Raw genomic sequence first — 20,077 nt, 5'->3', positions numbered from 1 at the left:
TTATCACCGTGGGAAGAAGCAGGAGTACCCTCAAAGAAAACACGCAAGCGCGGGGAGACCACGCAAACTCTACATAAAAGGAACCCGACCTGAGTCGAACTCAGGACCTCACAAACACACACGGGAGTTCACGGTGCATTCACGTATCATGCGGCGCTAGGATTAGAGAGCTAGCCATACAAAGAGAATAATTCATGTTAGTATTAGATTAATATATTTTTTTTTTAGCGCTGTCAAGTTAGCTGTCAAGATAACTGAGATGTTTGAAAACAACTCCAAAAGGACCTAGAAATCTCATGTGCTTGTGTTTTTGTCAATGAAAAACATAAACTATGAACTATGATTAATAAGATAATTTACTAGTGTTTTACTGAATGAATAGCTAAATCAACTTAAAGACTTAATGAATAGGCCTACTGTACTCTCAAGATGAAATGTGCGTCTGGCATAACAACGGAAGCCTACGCTCCAGCGCGGTTCCTAAACGCACCAGAGGTGCCCCGGAAACGTTTTCCAGTGTCCGTGTGTTTGTTGTTGTGAATGAAGTGTGAGCATGGACACCTTTGCAGTTCAGGCTTAGGTAGGTGATGACCTTAAATCGGTATATTTTTAAGTTTAAGAAATGGGTGGGCCTGTTTAGTATTACAGGTATCGTACAGTTTAGCATGAACAATTCAGGTTAGCCACAACGCTGCTAACATTAGCTAATTTAGATACAGGACACAAACAGCGTTCAAACACGGCTAAATTAGACACTACTCTTGTGTGTGAGTTATTTTATTTTACTTTTTAGATTATCTACCCTATGTATGTTTTAGAAATGGATACCAGAGAATCGTCTTTCGGGTTTTTTCCCCTGTTAGCTTACAAACGCGAACTCTAAAGCTACGTCAAAGCTAGCATCAAAGCTGCAGGATGTTTTTGCAGATTCTCAGTCATCCAGGTCATTGTAGTAGCGCCTGCTTTTAGGACTACTGGACTTCTTCTTAGGTTTTTTAAGATGTTTCACCTCTCATCCGAATTCCTTCTCCAACTCTAAAAGTATGATGGGATATTAAGTCAGTGTTAAGTCAAAGAAACAACCTCAGATTTTAACCAAAAAGAAATAAAACAAGACTACCGTCTTGGAAAAGGAAAAACTCGAAAGAACCTTCTCCAAGCCTAACATCCTAACATTAGAGCACTTCAGACCCAGCAACAAAAAGACAAAGACAAACTGGTTCCAATCCAACACCTTAACATGACCCCGGTGTCACTATTAACATGCGTTGGCGTTTCTCTTTAGGTTGATTTAACTGAATCCATGATGAACTTTGACGGTCTTGACCCTGGGATGGGTGAATACTCAGCCAGCCTTCATGGAACTCTAGATGCAGGCCTGGAACCCTCCATGGACCCACACCTAAACCCAAAACTACTCCAGGGTGTGGAGCTATACCCAGAGGGACAGGCTGTGACCGTCCCGGAGCCTGTACACCTGATGGAGGGGATCTTTTCTGAGCTGCACAGTGTAGTTTCAGAAGTTGGCATCCCTGTCACTGCAACACATTTTGACCTGCAGGAGGAAATGCTCTGGATGGGAAACCACAGAGTGAGACCCAGAATTATATTGAAGGACAGATCGTTTCGTCAGCCATTACACTTTGTAATATTCCTTTTTTGTGTTCTTTTAAGGGTCATGTAACATCATTCTTTGGACCAACAATGGCACGCTACTCTTCTTTCCAAGTCCACGCAGCCGATGACATCCGACATATTCAGAGTTTGGAAACAGGCGTGCTGTTCCTCTCTAAATGCAACCTGAGATGTTACACTCGTGGAGGTCTCGTCATGTTTGATTATCCGTAAGTGTTACTTTTACATTGATTGTTGATATGTTGCACAATATTGGTGAGAAATTAGAGAAAATACAACATCAAGTGTCCTGGTGAAGTTTTCTGCAAAAATACAGAAGAAACACTGTCAGCAGATATTATTGTGAATCCTACCTATCTTAAATAGGGATGTGTTTTTCCTTTACGTCACCTGTCTGTTTTTGTGCTCATATTGATTGTTTATGACACGGAGATGTGAAAATATTTTTACGGTTATGGAATTAATGGCCATTTTTGGTGCTTTGCAGGATGGAGGAAGGAGCTGATATGCACAGCCTCCTCATGACTGATAACAACACGCTGCTCATGGGTGGATTGCAAAACTATGTGGCTGAAGTTGACCTGAATACAGTCCAAGAAACTCAAAAAGTAAGACATCAGGCTTGCATTTATCAAGCCTGATATAAGCATAGACCACTGGCACAACATAGCACTTCACAGCGAGTGTCTGACTGTCTGCTGTTTTGGTTGTACTTCCAGTTCACAGTGGAGGTACCTGGAGTGGCAATAATGCGTCAGACCAATCGTTTCTTCTTCTGTGGACACACTTCTGGCAAAGTAAGTCTCATATGATTATATCAGTTTTGAAAAAATATATTTGTTTGTTTTACATGACTCTCACATTTACCCTCCGTTCAAAACAGGTGACCCTTCGTGACTTGCGTACCTTTAAGATGGAGCATGAGTTTGATGCATTTTCTGGCAGCTTGTCAGACTTTGATGTTCACGGAAACCTTCTGGCTGCATGTGGATTCTCCAGCCGAGGCCTGAATGGGTTGGCATGTGACCGTTTCCTCATGGTGTATGACCTCCGCATGATGCGTGCTGTAACCCCCCTTCAGGTGCATGTGGATCCCCTCTTCTTGCGCTTCATTCCTACCTACACGTCACGGCTTGCAATCCTCTCACAGACAGGTATGAACTAAAGAGTCTAGTCAATTTTAGAGTTCTTTAGTCTGATTGCTTGTTAGTTTCCTTGGTTTGTAAGTGAAATACCAAGAAATACCAAGAAGAATTAAATTTCGACATTACAGTCAAATGTATCTTTTTCTCTTTGTAACTATGGTATCATAAGTGAAAAGGGGTTGAGTCTTTTTCCCACCTGGAGTATGTTGTCCAGCTCTTAGTGCTATAGAAGAGTGTGCTCATGACACAAGCAATGTACACAATTTTTTTCAATTTAATGCTGTACAGTGAGGCCAGCAAGAGCTGTTGTGGCATTCCTGATGTGTTTGTTCCTCTTTCCAGCTGTTGCACAGGACCTCATGCAATGACTGTAGTTTTCTGGTCTTGTATGGTTTTAAGAGCTAAAGCAGAACACTTTGATGATAGGAGTCATCATTTAGTTTTTATATATTATCATTAGGAAAGTCAATAACAAAACTGACATCTGATAAGTAGTTTACCGCAGTCTCTTATGCTTCCAAAAACTGGTACATGTAGCCGGGCAACATGGTTGTGTGGGGGTTAGCGCTAGTCCTGGGTATGAATCCGCCTTCTAGCCAGAGTTTGCACTCTCTGTGGCTCCCTCCTGCAGTTCAAAGACATGCAGTTAGTGGCATTAGGTTATCTGGTGATTCTCAGTTGACCATAGGTGTGAATGTGAGTGCAAATGGTTGTATGTCTCTCTGTGTTGGCCCTGCAACAGTCCGACAACCTGTCGTCCTATGATAGCTGGAATATGCTCCAGCCCCGCCGCCTCGTGATCCTGAATTGAAAGTGCAAGAGAATGGATGGATGGTACATTTAGCTTCACTATAACCGCCTGTATTCTCTCTTTTTCCAGGTCAGTGCCAGTTCTGTGAGCCCACCGGCCTTGCCAACATGGCAGATATTTTTCACGTCAACACAGTGGGCCAGTTGCTCATGAGTTTTGACGTGTCAACAAGCAAACAAGCCTTAGCCTTTGGGGATTCAGGGGGATGTGTGCACCTTTGGTCCGATGCTCCAGAAGTTTCATTCAACGACTACTCACGGGAGACGGAATTTGCCCTGCCCTGCCTCGTGGACACACTGCCTCAGCTGGACTGGAATCACGACCTGCTGCCCCTCTCTCTGATCCCCATGCCGCTGACGAGCACTGAGCCTTTGCTGTCAGACTGGCCCACTGCCCTGGCTACACCCAGCCCCAGGTAACACAATTATTAACAGTATATACAAAACTGTTGTACTTAACTTAAAAACTAAAATTAAAAACAAATAAGTCACCAAAAACTGAACTGAAACACACACTCTGGAAAGTAACTCGGGTAGAAAACAAAACTGTTTTCGTCTTTAAAAGTTCATCAGGGTCACTATAGTTTATCTCAAACGAACTCCACATTACACTGTCACACTTCTCAAAATACAAAGAAATGCATCAAAGGCAGAAAGTGGTTCCAAAAAATACACTATTGCCAAGACTTTAAGTTCCCAGCTGTTTCAGGAATTTATTTAGCCTCGGTGGAAAATTAAACTATAGGTTTATGACGTGTTTTTAAGAAATTTACATTTTCATCAGGAACCTGTGGGCTCGGGGCTGGATGCCACAGACAGAATAAGGAAGTTGGAAAGAATTGAGAGACAGAGTAAAGCATTGTTGACTTCAGTTTTTTAAGGATCGTTTTTCTTTACCAAAAAAAAAGAAGAAAAAAAGAAGTTTTTAAACAGTGTGGAGAAATATCAAACATTTTCAAGCTTTTCTGAATTTATATGGTAAAACCAAACCAGGAAAGAGAAGCTGGATCAGTGGAGATGTACGATCTCATGCATGACATAACTGTTCATACCATAAACATATTACTTGACAATCTGGAAGTGGTTAATTTCTCTTCTCTGCAGTCATAGTTGATAACATTACCTATGGAAATTATGACATCTGTATTTGAAGCCATATATTACACACTTTATGTGAAGGGACAGAGACACGCCATATTTTATGACACTAATTAAAACATTTAAACTATGGCTTGAAATTGGTTGGAGTTTTTTTCGTGTTCAGATTTTGTAAAGTTTGTGATGCAGTTTTTTTTTTTTTTTTTTTTTTTTTGAACGAATATATTAATTTAGTCCTGTTTCACTATTAAAGGCACTTCAGAATGAGAAGCATGGCTTGTAGCTGCCCCTTCCCCCTTTTCCCCTTAACTGCTTTACAATCTAAAACGTGTGGGTTTTTTTTTTGGTTTTTGTTTTAAACAGACGAGCCCCTCCGGTGGACCCAGAAATCCTCCGCACTATGAAAACTGTTGGCTTCATTGGTTACGCAGCAAATCCTCGTACCCGCCCCAGGAACCAGGCATGTGAAGAACTTGGTTATGTTAATTTAAATGGGGAAAAAAAAGATTTTTAATTGTCCTTCTTCACAAAATCCTAACAATTTTTCTATTTTAAGGCTGAAAACCAGTTAAACACATGGTTTTCAACAAAATGTAACTTTTTTTTGTGGTCCCTGTTTTGGTTTCAGGTTCCTTATAAAATTAAAGATGTGGAGCCTGATTATGATAATTACAACCAGGTCCCTGAGTCACCAATAGGACGTGATGAAGAGCCACATCTTTACATGGTGCCCAAAAAGTATAGAAAGGTTGGACTTTATTTCATTCTCGTTCTCATATAGAGATGAGATTTATCGTTGACGTATCACAATCTATAAAGTTTTACTGTAAATTTAGATTTCCAAAACACGTGATGAAGATGTCTTTGTTCTGCTTCAGGTCACAATTAAATACTCTAAACTTGGATTGGAGGACTTTGACTTCAAACATTACAACAGGACCTTGTTTGCTGGCCTGGAGCCACACATTCCCAATGCCTACTGTAACTGCATGATCCAGGTAAGAGACTGAAGATTTACAATGTGTTTGGTAAAAATTTATTTTTTGATATGAGACATCATCAAGAGTTGCTCTCTGGTTTTTTTGTCTTAGGTGTTATATTTCCTGGAGCCGATTCGGTGCCTTGTTCAGAATCATTTGTGCCAGAAAGAGTTTTGTTTGGCCTGTGAGCTCGGCTTCCTCTTTCACATGTTAGATTTGTCACGAGGAGATCCATGTCAGGTAAGTTTTTTCCATTCATTTCTCTGAAATAACGATTCAGCCTCTTGGGAAATACAGAACCCTTAAATTGAATCTGCATTTCTTTGCAACTGGACAATAATTTATTATGTAGCTTTCCCAAAGTACCATCTCCTATCATCTTCCTCAAGGCCAGTAACTTCCTCAGAGCGTTTCGAACCATCCCTGAAGCCTCGGCGTTGGGCCTGATCCTCTCAGACTCGGACGAGCAAACGGGGAAGGCTAGGCTTGGTCGCTTAATCCAAAGTTGGAATCGTTTTATCCTCACCCAGCTTCACCAGGAGACACAGGAGCAGGAGGGTCCGCAAGCCTACAGAGGTGCTAGCAGCAGGTATAATACATCAGTCTGGATGTGTTCTAGGCTGCTTAGAGAAAGAGTCCTGGGTCTGTGGGTTTCCTCTGGAGCTGGTGTTTCTTCCATCCTTAACATGGTTACTTTACACTTCCCGTCACTGTGGCCTTGGCCAAAGCACACACATATGGGTGTTGTGCCTGGGGACCAATGCTTGGAAATAGTTCAATTGTTATGTTGTCATTATCCTTTGAGAAATTCTCTTTCTGTGTGTGGTGATTGTTCGATAAAGACAACCACATCAAAAAAGGCATCACAATTACAGACATAATTACATACATCTAACAATGAAGTGACAGTAACATTACAAAACACCTCATATCACCTGGATTTATTTAACGTCCAGTTTATTGTTACGTGAGACTGTATAAAAGATCAGACGGGTACCCTGACAGGAACTTGTACCTCTCACAGAGCAAAAACTGCTCTGTGAGTCTAGTAAGCCCTGCAGTCTTACTGAACATATTTCCAGTCTTATTAAGTTTGTTTATAAAAGTAGAAACCGTTTAAAAGATAACATCTGCGTAACAAATGTGAGTGCTCTGTGTTTGTGTTGCAGTTCTCTGGGCTCCTCTGGTGAGTCTGTCATTGGAAAGCTGTTTGGTTGTGAAGTTGAGAACAGTAGTTTGTGTCGCTGTGGCAAAGAAACGGTCCGCTCCTCCCTCACGCTGCTCTTCACCATGCATTACCCCGAGCAGAACACTCAAGGTCAGTTTGAGAGCACTGAGGTGTGCATTTCACACTCATAATATCTCCTCTTTCTTGCACGTGTATATATATCATCTGCTTACATTTAAAAATAATAATAATAATGATAATTTTATCTTATCAGTTTCCAATATCTGTTTTTTTAATCCTGTATTTAGAAATTTAATTATCTTCGTCTGTATATCCTTTTCCAGAGCTACTATATTTTATTGTTCTGTATTTGTAGCTTTAAATATTTGAATGTCCTCCATTACAGATGGGTAGTTTTAATGTTGAGTGAGCAGTAGGCTATATCTGTTACCAGTATATTCATTTGACTCTGATATTTTTCAGAAAAAACAATAAAGGAGTATGACTTTGCTGAGATCCTGAAGAAAAGCATCTGCCTGGAGCAGAGCACTCAGGCATGGTGTGAAAACTGTGAGAAGTATCAGCCCACAGTGAGTTACAGCTTTTATTCACTCATATTGTCAATACATAACAGATTGTTAGCCGTGCTGCAGAGTGATAGTGTGTTTGTGTTACACTGTAGGTGCAGACGCGAAACATTCGATGTCTACCAGATGTTTTGGTGATAAACTGTGAGGTGAACAGTGCTAAAGAGGCTGAATTCTGGAAGGTTCAGGCCGAGGTAAGCAACATTGATTCTGTCATTAAAAAGATAAAAATTAAAACCAAGATGGTCTTCTTCAACTTGTTATTAATTACATGAATGTTTTTTATAGTATGCTTTCAATAAAGCCAAGCAGAAAGAGGAACCAGCAAAACCTAAAGAACCACCTCCCATGCCCACTGAGTGGTGCTTAGAGTAAGTAGAGTAAGACCCCTTTTCATTTTAAAGAAATAGTCACGCAGACACACACACACACACACACAGCTGTACATTGGAAGGAGCACTTTGAGAAGCCTTAGGGGTGTCAAACATAAGGTTTGGAGGCCTTAGTTGGGCCAGAATGAGCTTGACAAAGACTCCAATCTGGTCCAGTAGACAACTTTGGAAAAATGAAGGTAGGCATAAATTATTGGACTTTTAACTGTGTTTGTTGTGTTATAGCTTTTCCTCCCGATAAAGACCTTCCCCTGTGTCCATTCATACTACACCAAAGTAGTGAGGATTGGATAAACAATTAAATGACAGAAAAGTTTCAGTTGGAAAAAAAGAAACATCAAATATGGGACAGTCTTTTTGCACTGAGCTATCAGATCTTTTTCTGTAATTTTCTACATTGATCATGTAGAAAAACTGAAATGTGCTGTTGAAATTGCACTTCTTTATCTTAGATTGTGATTAAATATGTTGTTGAACTTTACACTTTAAACTTTGTGCAGTGGGGAGGAGATTTGCGGTATGGAGGGCATCACCTTTGACACTCGCACAGAGGATCTGCGGCACATCTGGATCCCCGCCACTCTCAAGATGTCCATCAGCAAAAGTCAAGGACTAGAGATCAGCAGGTGGTCTGAGACCGAGGAGGTGAGGCCTTTAGAGCTTCTTGAGCTAACAATAATTTGAAATAATTTCAGTCTGTAATTTTCCTCCCTGTCCACTCACTGCAGTATCCCTGAGCAGTAAACCTGCTGGCCACACTTAGACATTGTTTTATTGAGCAACTTTAATTTTATATGACATTTGCTGCACTTTTTCCCCCATTACATTTAGTAAGACATCTTTATTCTTTCTTTGTTAAATTTATATCTCTTATTTTGTTTTACTGTATACACACACTTTATTATATTATATATTATGTAACTTTTTATATAGTTTTTTTTTTATAACCCCTGACAAACTGACAGGGGTTATTGATGAGAGAGGGATTTGCACATCCCTTTGATCCAGGGATCTGTTTCATGTTCCAAGGCTAACTGCTTTCAGGGCAGGAATAAGAGACTAAGAGAGATGTAGAAAATCCCCATTGCCGGACACTAAGTGGGGCAAAACCTGTAAACAGATCTGCCCCTCTATGGACCCACCACATGCAGGGAGAGATGCTGGGCTCAGGTGCAGTGTGACCTGGGTATCAAGAAAAGACAGGGGCTTGGATATGCTGACTTGAAGCATCACTGTCTGTTCATTGGGATGTGGAATGTTCCCTCACTGGTGTGGAAGAAACCTGAATTAGTGCAGATGTAGCTGGGGTGGGTATCTGCTTTGGGAAGCTCAGAATAGCATCCCTTTTTTGGTTCTGCGGGCTTCATCTGAGTGAGACTGTTAGCATGTACTGGTGTGGTTTGCAGTCAAGTGGGAAACTGCTGGTATAAGCACCTCCAAGTCACCTATGGTTATTACCAAAAGACTTAGTTGAGGTGAATGGGTGTAGTCCGGGATGTCTCAGAAACCACTGAAAACATTATATATCTCATCCGGCCTGCTCTCCCATCTGGGAACTTCAGGAGTAACTGGAGAGTATTAGTTGGGAAAATCTCTGGAATAACCTGCTGCCATATTATTATTTTTTATATATAGCATTTAACTATATTTTATTTCAATTTTTAGATCATTTTAAACCATTATTGTCTTTAACTTAAGAGTTTTAGATCTCTAACCCCTGTATTTATTTTACTTCACTTTTTTTCTGTTCATTTGTGCTCCTTTTTTAAATTTTTTTAAATTTAATAGTCCATTTCAGTTTGTCAGATTAGAGGTTGAGTTACTGAGATATTCTATTTTAACAGTTATTTATCTTAAATTGGGTGTACTGTTTTGGCTGCTGTAACAGCATGTGGTTAAAAAACAGTTTATCTTCTCTTTATCTTGTACTTTATCTGTTACTAGTTAAGTGCTGCTGAAGAGGCGGAGGGAGCTTCTCTGTATGACTTGGTGGTCACGGTGCCGCACATCCTGGATGCTCGCACGGGTGGTAATCTGGTTGCACACATTAAAGTGGGTGAGACCTACCATCAAAGAAAAGAGGTGCGTTAGTCTCAGATAAGAAATTACAGTCTGAGATAAACTCACTTTGAAAAGTTACATTTTTAACATTTAAAATGATTTTATTATTTCAGGGAGTCACACACCAGCAGTGGTACCTTTTCAATGACTTCCTCATTGAACCGATTGATAAAGTAAGGATTTATTTTTGCTAATGTAAATGTGTGCAGTCACCTAAAGCTATTTATTATTTTATCTATTGATTTATTGTTTTTGTTTTCAGACTGAGGCTGCACAGTTTGATGTGAGCTGGAAAGTGCCAGCCATTCTGTATTACGCTAAGAGAAACTACCACACCAAATACGACCTCCGCAGTAAGTTTCAGCATAATAAATCTGAAGGTTTTCTTTTTATTGATCTAACTGCTCATGCTCTGCTGTTTGCCTCAGTTAAAAATCCCATAGATGCTAGCGTGCTGCTCACAGAGGCGTCACTGGCTCGGAAGCAGAGGAAGACACATGCCACTTTTATCCCTCTCATGGTCAGTGAGATGCCGCAGGCTGGTGATCTGGTGGGGCTGGACGCTGAGTTTGTAACACTCAATCAGGTAACTCTAACCACAATACCACTGTGTGAATACATTACCCTGTAAAACACTTGTAACCACATTAATCGGGTTGTCGTTGCTTGCTTTACCGTATTAAAAGATCCTTCCTCTTCATTCCACATACTTCTGCTTTGTGTGGCTTTGAATTTTTTTTCTGATTTTGGATGAATTTAATTCAAAACCCATTCAAGTTTTATCCACCCACTCCACTACAACATTCCCCATCTTAAAGGAGAACTATTCTAACCATAATGCACTGGTGTTAACTTGAAACTGAAAATAATATATTGTGTGGGATTTCAAAGGAGTGAAATTGCCAGATATTTGTCACATTGTTTTGCGGTTAGTGTAAACACTTTGATAATAAAGAGGAATCCATGGGATTAAACCACTTCTGCTTTTCCTGTAGCAGTGTGACTTCAAAGCGCAGTGTACTCTTTGAAGTTTTTGTTTGGAGTTGTTTACCTGCAAAAAACTGACAATAAAGTCTACACAAATCTCCATGACATGGAAATTTACAGCGAGCTGGAGACATCAGGCCCTTTTTAATCATGATCTGATTATGATTTGTATCTTCTTATGTTAAACCAAATAACTAAAAAAAAAATAGCTTCCAGGTTGAAATCTATAACACTAAATATTAAGTATTACCTGTAGCTGATGACCTGGTTATGAGGAAAAAGTGTTACAGAAATAATAGGATTAGAAATGAGTTCATCAGAGGGGCTGCTCAGCCACGACAAAGTTAGACAGCCAAGACTGAGGTGGTTTGGACATGTGCAGAGGAGGGATGGTGGATATATTGGACAGCCTGGTGGAAAAGAGGAAGGCCACAGAGGTGGTTTATGGATGTAGTGAAGGAAGACATGGTGGGTGTTATGGGTAGGGTGAGATGGAGGTGACCCCTGAAGCCTGCCAATTGAAGAAGAAGGTGGGAAGACATAATCTTTCATGATAAAAAAATATTATAGAAATTTACAGGGAGCTCTTTGTCACAACAGACTGGTCATAATGGTTAACTCATGAAACTAATCCAGGTGTCCAGTTAATAAGGTTAGTAATCTGTGCTCTCCTAGGTTAGACTGTGTTAAATGGAATGCTTTTTACCCATAAGCTGTAAAAAGCTGATGTATTATCGTGAAAAGGTCCTGGGTTCGAGTCCACTGGCAACCTGGAGTCTTTTTAAAGTAATCTTGTTGTTATTAAACAAACTCAACTCTTTAATGTGTGCGTCTGCAGGAAGAAGCAGAGCTACGCAGTGATGGCACCAAATCAACCATTAAGCCCAGTCAGATGTCTGTGGCCAGGATCACCTGTGTGAGGGGTCAGGGGCCCAACGAGGGGGTCCCCTTCATCGATGACTACATCTCCACTCAGGAGCAGGTGAGAAGCTACAGAGAGTATGAGTATATAATGTTTAAAGGATCCACCCGCTAACTGGTCAATTTGTTCTTCCAGGTGGTCGACTATTTGACACAATACTCTGGCATCAAACCTGGAGACCTGGATGCCAAAATATCCTCTAAGCATCTGACCACTCTGAAGTCAACCTACCTAAAGTTGCGCTTCCTCATTGACACAGGAGTTCGCTTTGTAGGTCACGGCCTACAGAAAGACTTTCGTGTCATCAACTTATTGGTATGTTGTTTCTATAAACTAGTGTGTATAATTTAGAGCTCAGTAAAGTCAAATTCAGTCACCTCACAACTCTTAGAGTGATTAGATGTGATTTTTAAGGTTTTTCTTTTGTTTTTTAAGGTTCCAAAAGATCAAGTTGTTGATACTGTCCATCTCTTCCATTTGCCCCGCAAGAGGATGATTTCTCTTAGATTTCTTGCCTGGTATTTTCTCGGTAAGTCAATGTTAAAATATAGAGCTTACTGTAAAAACAAACAAATCAAAAAATGTACAAAAAACAAAGGTTAGTAGTGAACACATTTGGCGATGCCATGGTGCAAGGGAGCAGCTGACAGTAGCATTTTCTACAGAAGCCCATGAGCCTTACCTGCAACTCACGTCTATATACAGCATTAAAGTCTTTGCATTCAATGATCTTCAGACATATAGATGAATGCCTCAAAAAATAATCCTGTACTTTTTATTTAATTAAATTAACTAATTCAAATATGTGTGAGTTTTCCTTTAAATCTTGAAGTCTTAAACCAACCAATCAAAAAATAAATAAATTAATAAATAAAATCACAACTTCCAACATACACGCAGTGTAAAAAAATCCCAGATGGTAGCAGATTACAGTACACTGATGAGTGTCGGAGACCTTTCTGTCAAGGTTATAGACACATTTCAAGCTGAAACAGTTAAAAATGTATAAAGATAATCATTTTATTTCACTTGTTATCAATAAATGTAATTCTCTTCTGAAATCTGAAGATAACAGTTTACCTTAAGTCATTTCTGATTGTTTTCTTCTTGATGTCCACAGACCTCAACATCCAGGGGGAAACCCATGACAGCATAGAGGATGCACGCACTGCCCTGCAGCTGTACAGGAAGTACCTGGAGCTGAGTCATGGCAGCGGGAATGATGAAGTGAGGAAGGTCCTCAAGGGACTCTATGAAAAAGGGCGCCAACTGGACTGGAAAGTCCCGGAATCGGACACAGGAGATGGTCAAGGTAGCCCAAAAAGTACGAGACTGCGCTGAAGTAGACGCAGACTGATTTTGACGTCGTGTGAGTTTAGATGACAGGGGTTAATGAGAGACATTGTGAATGGATTGAATGCACTCTCCTTCCTTCCACAGGTGCTGCTGTGTTTCCCTCTGTGATGGGGCTGTGAGCAACACCGTGACCGGGAGATTCTCTTGCTTATTTTCTTCAGATGTGTCACATTTTATACTCGTTTTCTTTGTGTACAGTTTTCATGCAGGTATGTCTAGTGACTGATCATTTTTAGTCATGAATAAATTTGGGCTTTTTAGGTCAAAGGTTTTCAGAAAAAATTGGTTTGTATTTTAATCTTTTTGAAACATTAAATAAAAAAGATTTTTGTTGCTGTAAATGAACGCATCCTGAGCGTGTAAGATGCTTTTTTTTTTTATACCAGGAAGTGGGAAATGTACCGTAGTTTTCGGGTCATAAGCCGCTACTTTTTCCCCACACTGTGAACACTGCGGCTTATACTGACGTGCGGCTAATGCATTTTTTTTTCATGCGGCCAAAAACATTTTGCCTGGTAACAGTAGACCAATAAAATTGATAAGTAGTGTATATATACGGTATATATTTTTACCGGTTGTTAAGAGACGTTGTAATGTTGTTTGTGCACTGTTCCGTAAAAAAACCATAAGCAACGTAATTTGTGTGTTACTGATACGTATGTATATTTAAAGGTAGCCGTGTTACAGGCGCTGTTTGAGGGAAAAAAAAGCATTTGCAGTATGTATTTTTGTATGTTACGATAACGTTTATGTTACCTTACGGATTAAATTCAACTTTAAAAATCCTCACATGTAATATTTCTGTGTAAATATCTCATATTACAAGTGAAACACATACGGCTTAAAATCCGGTGCGGCCTGTACAAGTACGAAATTGATTTTCTTTCTAAAATTAGAGGATGCGGCTTTTAATCAGGTGCGCTCTGTAGTCCGGGAATTACGGTACATGAATACTTGTCAATCTTGATTAAAATCGAATAACCCAAACTCTGTGACTGTTCAGAGAAATCTATTTACATCTAACAATGACTTTAGTTTGGTCTTTTCCCTATCCTTCTGTGAAATCTGCTATCATTGTTAATTTTCCAGGTAACTTCTGGAAAATAATTTAAATGATTTCTTACAAATCTCAATGCAGAACTATTTTTTTTCCTGTTTTAGTACAGTTTGTTCTGCTAAAGTATGAAAAAATGTATTCAAATGCAACTGTGACCAGAGAGCATTTCCAAACACAATGGATCACTGAAGTTAGTCAATACCAATAAGCTAAAACTACATTACATCACATCTGGCCCCTCCAGCTTTTTGTCTGGAATTGTCAGAATTAGCTGTGATTTAAATAAAGTGAAGTTTCATTGCCTTTGTTCCCTCATGCAGAAAAAAACAAAAAGGGTACCCTGTCTGGTTGGACTCCTTTTCAAGTTTCAGACGTGTGTTGTGTTAGCTGATCTACTACAGAAACATCTTCCCTCTAAACTTCTCGTTTTTTAAACAAACCAAGACCTGGAAGCATCAAATATTTTAACAGCAGTTACTGGAAAACTGATTTGTAGATTGTTTTTGCTGTTACATTAAATTCAATTCTATTTTATTTTTTCAGTGCCAAATCACAACAACAGTCACCTCAAGGCGCTTTATATTGTAAGGTAGACCCTACAGTAATGCATACAGAGAAAAACCCAACAATCATATGACCCCCTATGAGCTTTTCCAACAGTGGGAAGGAAAAGCTCCCTTTTAACAGGAAGAACCCTCTGGCAGAACCAGGCTCGCGACCGCGACCAGTTGGGGGAGAGAGAGAGCCAGATATGAATAACAAGTGTGATTCAGTGCAAAGAGGTGTATAAACATGTAGTGAGTGAGAAAGGTGACTGAAAAAGAAATACTCGTGCATCATGGGAATCCCCCAGCAGCCTACATCTATTGCAGCATAACTATAGGAGGATTCAGGGTCACCTGGTCCAGCCCTAATTATATGCTTTAGCAAAAAAGGAAAGTTTGAAGCCTAATCTTAAAAGTAGAAATAGTGTCTGTCTCCTGAATCCAAGTTGGAAGCTGGTTCCACAGAAGAGGGGCCTGAAGACTGAAGGCTCTGCTTCCCATTCTACTTTTAAATACTCTAGGAACAACAAGTAAGCCTGCAGGGCAAGAGCGAAGTGCTCTAATGGGGTGATATGGTACTGCAAGGTCATTAACATAAGATGGGGCCTGATTATTTAAGACCTTGTATGTGAGGAGCAGGATTTTGAATCCAATTCTGGATTTAACAGGGAGCCAATGAACGGAAGCCAATATAGGAGAAATATGCTCTCTCTTTCTAGTCCCTGTCAGTACTCTTGCTGCAGCATTGAAAAGACATTTTATTCTTTATTTACCGTCACATGTACTTTGAGAATTGAATGCATGTATTAAACATGTCCAAAGTATTACATAATGAGGCTGGTGTATATAGGCTTAATCTCTGTGAATCAAAAGTTGAGTCTGTAGACTGCTCTAAATGTGAGCAGTGGGCAGGGTTTAACTGGTTAAAAGAAAATAACCATAAAGTCTTTATACTAAACTGACTACCTCCAAAACAAACAAAACACGGGGAAGGAGCACCACCCAAACCAAGAATAATTTTACTGATAAGTGGCTTCTGGAGCTTTAAAGACGACCGCGAGTCACTTACTTAGACATATATAGCTTAACTTTAATTTCGTGGAAATGTGCGTCATAAAGATCGCTCGTATAAAATCATGGGTCCGATGTCATTAAAAAGGAAAAGAAAAAAATTATAGATTGCTATAATTGTAGATAAAACATCTCTTGAACAAGGGCAGGTTTTTAAACATTACATGGCCTGACCCAGGAGACCCAGTCAGGCGTTGATCAGATCCCAGCAGCGACCTGCTTGGAAAAACTCCCTTCTGATTGGTGAAGCGCTCTAAATCACATTTAAATGTAACGGTGCCCCCTGCTGGACAATCTGTGAACTCTTAACGTTTCCACAGGGGTGTTTTAAAATATGGATTTATTGAATTCCAAAGGATTGTAGGACATTTTCTCAAAATTTCCTTATTCTTTAAGAGCCGTTTGGCATCTTTTAAAAGGACCTGCGGTTTGTAGCATAAGAAAGGTCTATGATGTACGTCTTGAAATTCCCCAGTCATTTTTATGTTGCAGCTGAAGCCATGGGCCGGGCTAAGGAAAGTGAGGTAAAATTCAGACTTTTTAGTCCGAAAACCCCCCTCCCTCTCCCCGCTGAACTAACAGCACTGGTCTATGTGTGCAGCTGGCTGTGAGACTGCTGTGCAGGGACCATCTACAAAATGCAACAGAGGAAAAAGATTGTTATAAATTACTCATTCCCTTAAATACTGTCATTTCCCAAAAGTCTCATTACATATTCCCGTTGATTGTACTGCCAAGGAAAAATAATGTGCTTCTGGATAATTTGGGGTATTTTTTTGTTTTTATTAGGAAAATGATTAAATAAGTTAACTTCCTGCTACATGCCGTGAACATCTTATTTAGTATTTCCTTATGAGCCACTTTTCTCTGGCTTTTTAATTTGAATTTACCATAATGTGCTACAGAGAATATGGGGACAGTTAATAGATATCTACTTGGAAGTGCCATTACCAAATTTAAGGAACTGACTCCATAAATATTTCCCATAAGTGCCATGTGCCAGTGCAGTGGTAACACTACAAGGCACCATGGTTATTGCTGAATTTGCATGTTTTACATATTTGGGTGTTGCACTTTGTAGATGGTCCCTGCACACTATTCTCGCAGTGAGCAGCAGATGAGCTTGTAGCTTGTTGTCAGCCTTAATTTGTGGGTGTTCTATAAAACTATATTTACTAATTATTTCTACTAGCAGTTCAAATGTCTACATTTTTCCATTATAACCTTGAAAATAAAATACATAGATCTTACTCCTTGACTTAAAATGTTTAGACTTTCCAAAAGAATTTTACAGATATTTGTCATAAATTTCCAAACTGTCTTTTTTCCCCTAATATAGTATAAATTAGACACCGTTTTGTGAGTGAGTTGATTTTTTCAACGTCGTACACACCCTCACACGCCCTGTGTGAGTACAGGGAAACTTGTGAACACAAAAATAAAATAACAATAATAATATTTGAAATCCATAAATGACAGCCAGTGACAAAAATAGAAACATGATGATTTATTTATTTATTTCTAAGCCACACTTGCAGACACATGTTCTCTTTGTTAGAGCACAAAATATAAATGTTTGTACAGGAAAGATAAAATTTAAGGCACGTTTTATTTCCCACGCACAAACAGCAAAACTGCAGAAGAGTGTGAAGCTGCTGAAACTCAGAACGAACGATAAATTATATTTACAGAGCCACAGACTCACACCAGACTTCAGAACAGTCCTCTTTATTCACAGGTTTAAAACACACACACGGCATTCAGGTGCACCTGATGTCTGTTTGCTCACTGACGCCATCGTTAGAAGGTTCATTAGCTAATCGCTGACCTTTGTTTACTCACATCACTGATGACAAGCTCCTGATGTTAAGCATGAACTAAAAGCTGAAACACGGCTGAGACTACACAAACACCTGCTGCAGCTTCTTTTAAACCAGCCACAGATTACCGATTGATCAGTAAGTAGTTATCTTTTCGGTGCGTGCTGACCGTTCAAACGCTCCTCCGTCATGTCTCGCCGTTTCTAAAGGATGTCAGGGATTCTCAGGGAGGCCACCCCCACATCCTCACACTCCCTCTCCTGCTCCTCTTCCTCTGGAGGCTTGCTCATCACTGTGAACCGGATTCTGTTGGGGAAAGGACGGTCCTGTTAGCATAGCCTGCCAACACCTGGAGGCCAACACCTGGAGGCCAACACCTGGAGGCCAACACCTGGAGGCCTCTAGGTAAGGACTCATGGTAAAGCTCAGGTGTAGGGCTGGGTTTCAATTATCGATTTTCCGCTTAAAATAGATTCTAGCTTTAATAACTCGATATTGATTCATTAAAATCCTGAATCGATTTTTAAATATAAATGTATTTTGCCAGAAACGGCAGAATCTCAGGTTAAAGCTTTCATTTCAACAACCACCAACAGTCAAAATAGCACATGAGAGCAGATAAACAGATTCCACACAAAGACATAAACACAAAGCGTGGACCCGATGCATCAGAATCTGTGACATTTCAGCTTCCTCACCCGATGGCGCCAGAGGGAGTCTTCGCCCAGGGCGCCAAACAGGCTAGGACCACCACTGCTCCTGAGCCTCTGAAAATGAGGGACTGTGTGTGTCACAACCTTATTTAAACCCCTCCCGTTAAAACTGGGAGTCTGCACTTCACTCACAGCGTGAATAAAGAGGCAAAACTACAAAAACTGTGTTCTCAGTGTCATTTATAAATCCTCATGAGAAAACTCTGTGGAGATTATCTTCCTGTTTCAGTGCCGATCAGAGCTCAGGAGACACGATAAATATTTGTGAGTAGTTTCAATAACTGACGTAAAATGCTACCTTTAATGATATCCTTAAATAAGCTCAGTATGACTCATAGGTAAGGATAGAAATTAAGAACTGGTTCTTGTACAGAACTGGTTCCCAGTAGTCCGACTGTTTGGAATCGTTATTCTGCTTGCCCATCGATCCAGCTTATCGGGTTTTGCGCTCGTGCATCCTGGACAAAAACAGCTGCATTATGCTGCTAACACAACTTCGGCTCTTTGTAAGCACCTGCACAGACAGCATGCTAACGCTAAGCTAGCCAAGAACCAGAGTAATATAGTGATGCTGGTGAGCCAGCATAAGGAATCTGAATCACTACCATTTCATTGATTCCCATTCATACTCACAGGTTGCGGATATCTGCTCTGGCCTCCTCCAGCAGACTGTACCCATAACAAGGCAGCAGGCCAGTCGAAGGTCGCCCTCCTCCCCCCGCCCTCCTCGTATCTGCAGGGGATGAATTCACAGAGGTAAGACGGTAAAAGTTAAACAGAGAGGAAGAAAATATGCATTCGTGGAGCGTGACGGTGGAGAAGCTCTGAAGACGCTGCAGAACTCAATTTTGGGTCGTGCTAACGACGGGGATGAAGTCTCTGAACTTCTTTAACCCTGTGTTGACTCGTTGCTGTATGTGGTCGTACGCCGTTGGCCTATGGCTCTGAGAGTTGATGAGCTGCTGCTTTGCCACCAGGAGGCGCTGTTCCTGACCTTTTTTTCTGCTAAACAGTCGTCTTCTACTTTGGTTAGGTTTTTTGTTTTGACAAGCATTTATTAAACCTTATGTTTTCCTTTAAACGTTTTATTTTGCTTTATATTTTAGTAATACTCTGGTAGAGAGGCTCTTATACTGTTAATTCAGCATATACTAAAAAAATAAAAGCCTTTAAAAGCCTATTTCTGGACAATTATTATTTTATAATTATATAATCAACTATTTTGCAATACTTCCAATCAACACACATCAAAAGAAAAGCTTGTGATGGCATCACATCAGATAACTTAAAGCTCAAAGGCTGTTCCATTGACATGTAACCAATCACTTCAAAGCACAAAACCTCTAATGTCATAGTCTTTTTTTTTGTGTGTGTGTCCTGTCTGGCACTGTAGCAATCAGAATTATTGTCTGAAGGCCAAGAAAAATGCCCAACAGATTTACTTTCCCAAGTGGGCCTTTTGCTATACTGGTCCACTTGATTGTCATAGTTTATTTGATCTTTATTAGTTATTTTTATTCTAAGTTATTGTAATCAGGCCAGACTGGACTCGTGGACGGGAAAGAAAAAAAAGAAGAAAAGTTCAGAAGAAAGTTAACAGAAGGAGAGGGAAAGAAAAAGGAGAAAAGAGATAGAGGGAAAAGACAATGAAAATCTGCTTCATCACCTTTGTCTTTGTGTCCTTTTTTTTTTCTCTTTTTCTTTTCCTGGATCACCTGTTGAGAAAGAAA

General features: G+C 40.0%; 1 protein-coding gene and 1 long non-coding RNA gene across 3 annotated transcripts; one reads left to right on the top strand and one right to left on the bottom strand.

Moving 5' to 3' along the window:
- Positions 1-470: 470 nt before the first annotated feature.
- Positions 471-14,129, top strand: pan2 (poly(A) specific ribonuclease subunit PAN2). 2 transcript variants are annotated; one of them, XM_084917640.1, is made up of 26 exons: positions 471-580; positions 1,286-1,591; positions 1,675-1,844; positions 2,123-2,243; positions 2,355-2,432; positions 2,519-2,789; positions 3,661-4,006; positions 5,052-5,148; positions 5,317-5,436; positions 5,567-5,686; positions 5,780-5,908; positions 6,058-6,257; positions 6,838-6,986; positions 7,320-7,426; positions 7,519-7,617; positions 7,712-7,794; positions 8,316-8,460; positions 9,760-9,897; positions 9,990-10,049; positions 10,139-10,229; positions 10,305-10,462; positions 11,702-11,845; positions 11,921-12,100; positions 12,221-12,314; positions 12,906-13,097; positions 13,226-14,129. In XM_084917640.1, the coding sequence occupies exons 2-26, from the start codon at positions 1,304-1,306 to the stop codon at positions 13,258-13,260; spliced, it is 3,615 nt and encodes a 1,204-aa protein (XP_084773766.1). In that variant the 5' UTR covers positions 471-580; positions 1,286-1,303; the 3' UTR covers positions 13,261-14,129. The 2 variants fall into 2 exon arrangements, with proteins under 2 accessions (XP_084773766.1, XP_084773765.1); XM_084917639.1 differs by having other exon boundaries at positions 12,906-13,109.
- A 3,172-nt stretch (positions 14,130-17,301) lies between these two features.
- On the bottom strand, positions 17,302-19,300 carry LOC146364777 (uncharacterized). The gene is made up of 2 exons (XR_014798837.1): positions 18,981-19,300; positions 17,302-17,940 (listed from the first exon to the last, which is right to left on the bottom strand). It is a non-coding gene; the product is annotated as an uncharacterized LOC146364777 (long non-coding RNA).
- Between the last annotated feature and the right edge of the window lie 777 nt (positions 19,301-20,077).

Source organism: Perissodus microlepis, chromosome 20 (genome assembly GCF_051167445.1).
Source record: "Perissodus microlepis isolate ML-2025 ecotype Zambia chromosome 20, ASM5116744v1, whole genome shotgun sequence".
NCBI lineage: Eukaryota > Metazoa > Chordata > Actinopteri > Cichliformes > Cichlidae > Perissodus > Perissodus microlepis.
This window is presented reverse-complemented; position numbering and strand designations above follow the sequence as displayed.

What these genes read in the sequence shown, in the direction of transcription:
- pan2 (XM_084917639.1), top strand. Translation starts at nt 1,304, where the DNA reads ATGATGAACTTTGACGGTCTTGACCCTGGGATGGGTGAATACTCAGCC. An exon ending in TACAGAGGTGCTAGCAGCAG is followed by an intron (nt 6,258 to 6,837) that starts GTATAATACATC and finishes TTTGTGTTGCAG; the next exon opens with TTCTCTGGGCTCCTCTGGTG. An exon ending in ACATCTCCACTCAGGAGCAG is followed by an intron (nt 11,846 to 11,920) that starts GTGAGAAGCTAC and finishes TTGTTCTTCCAG; the next exon opens with GTGGTCGACTATTTGACACA.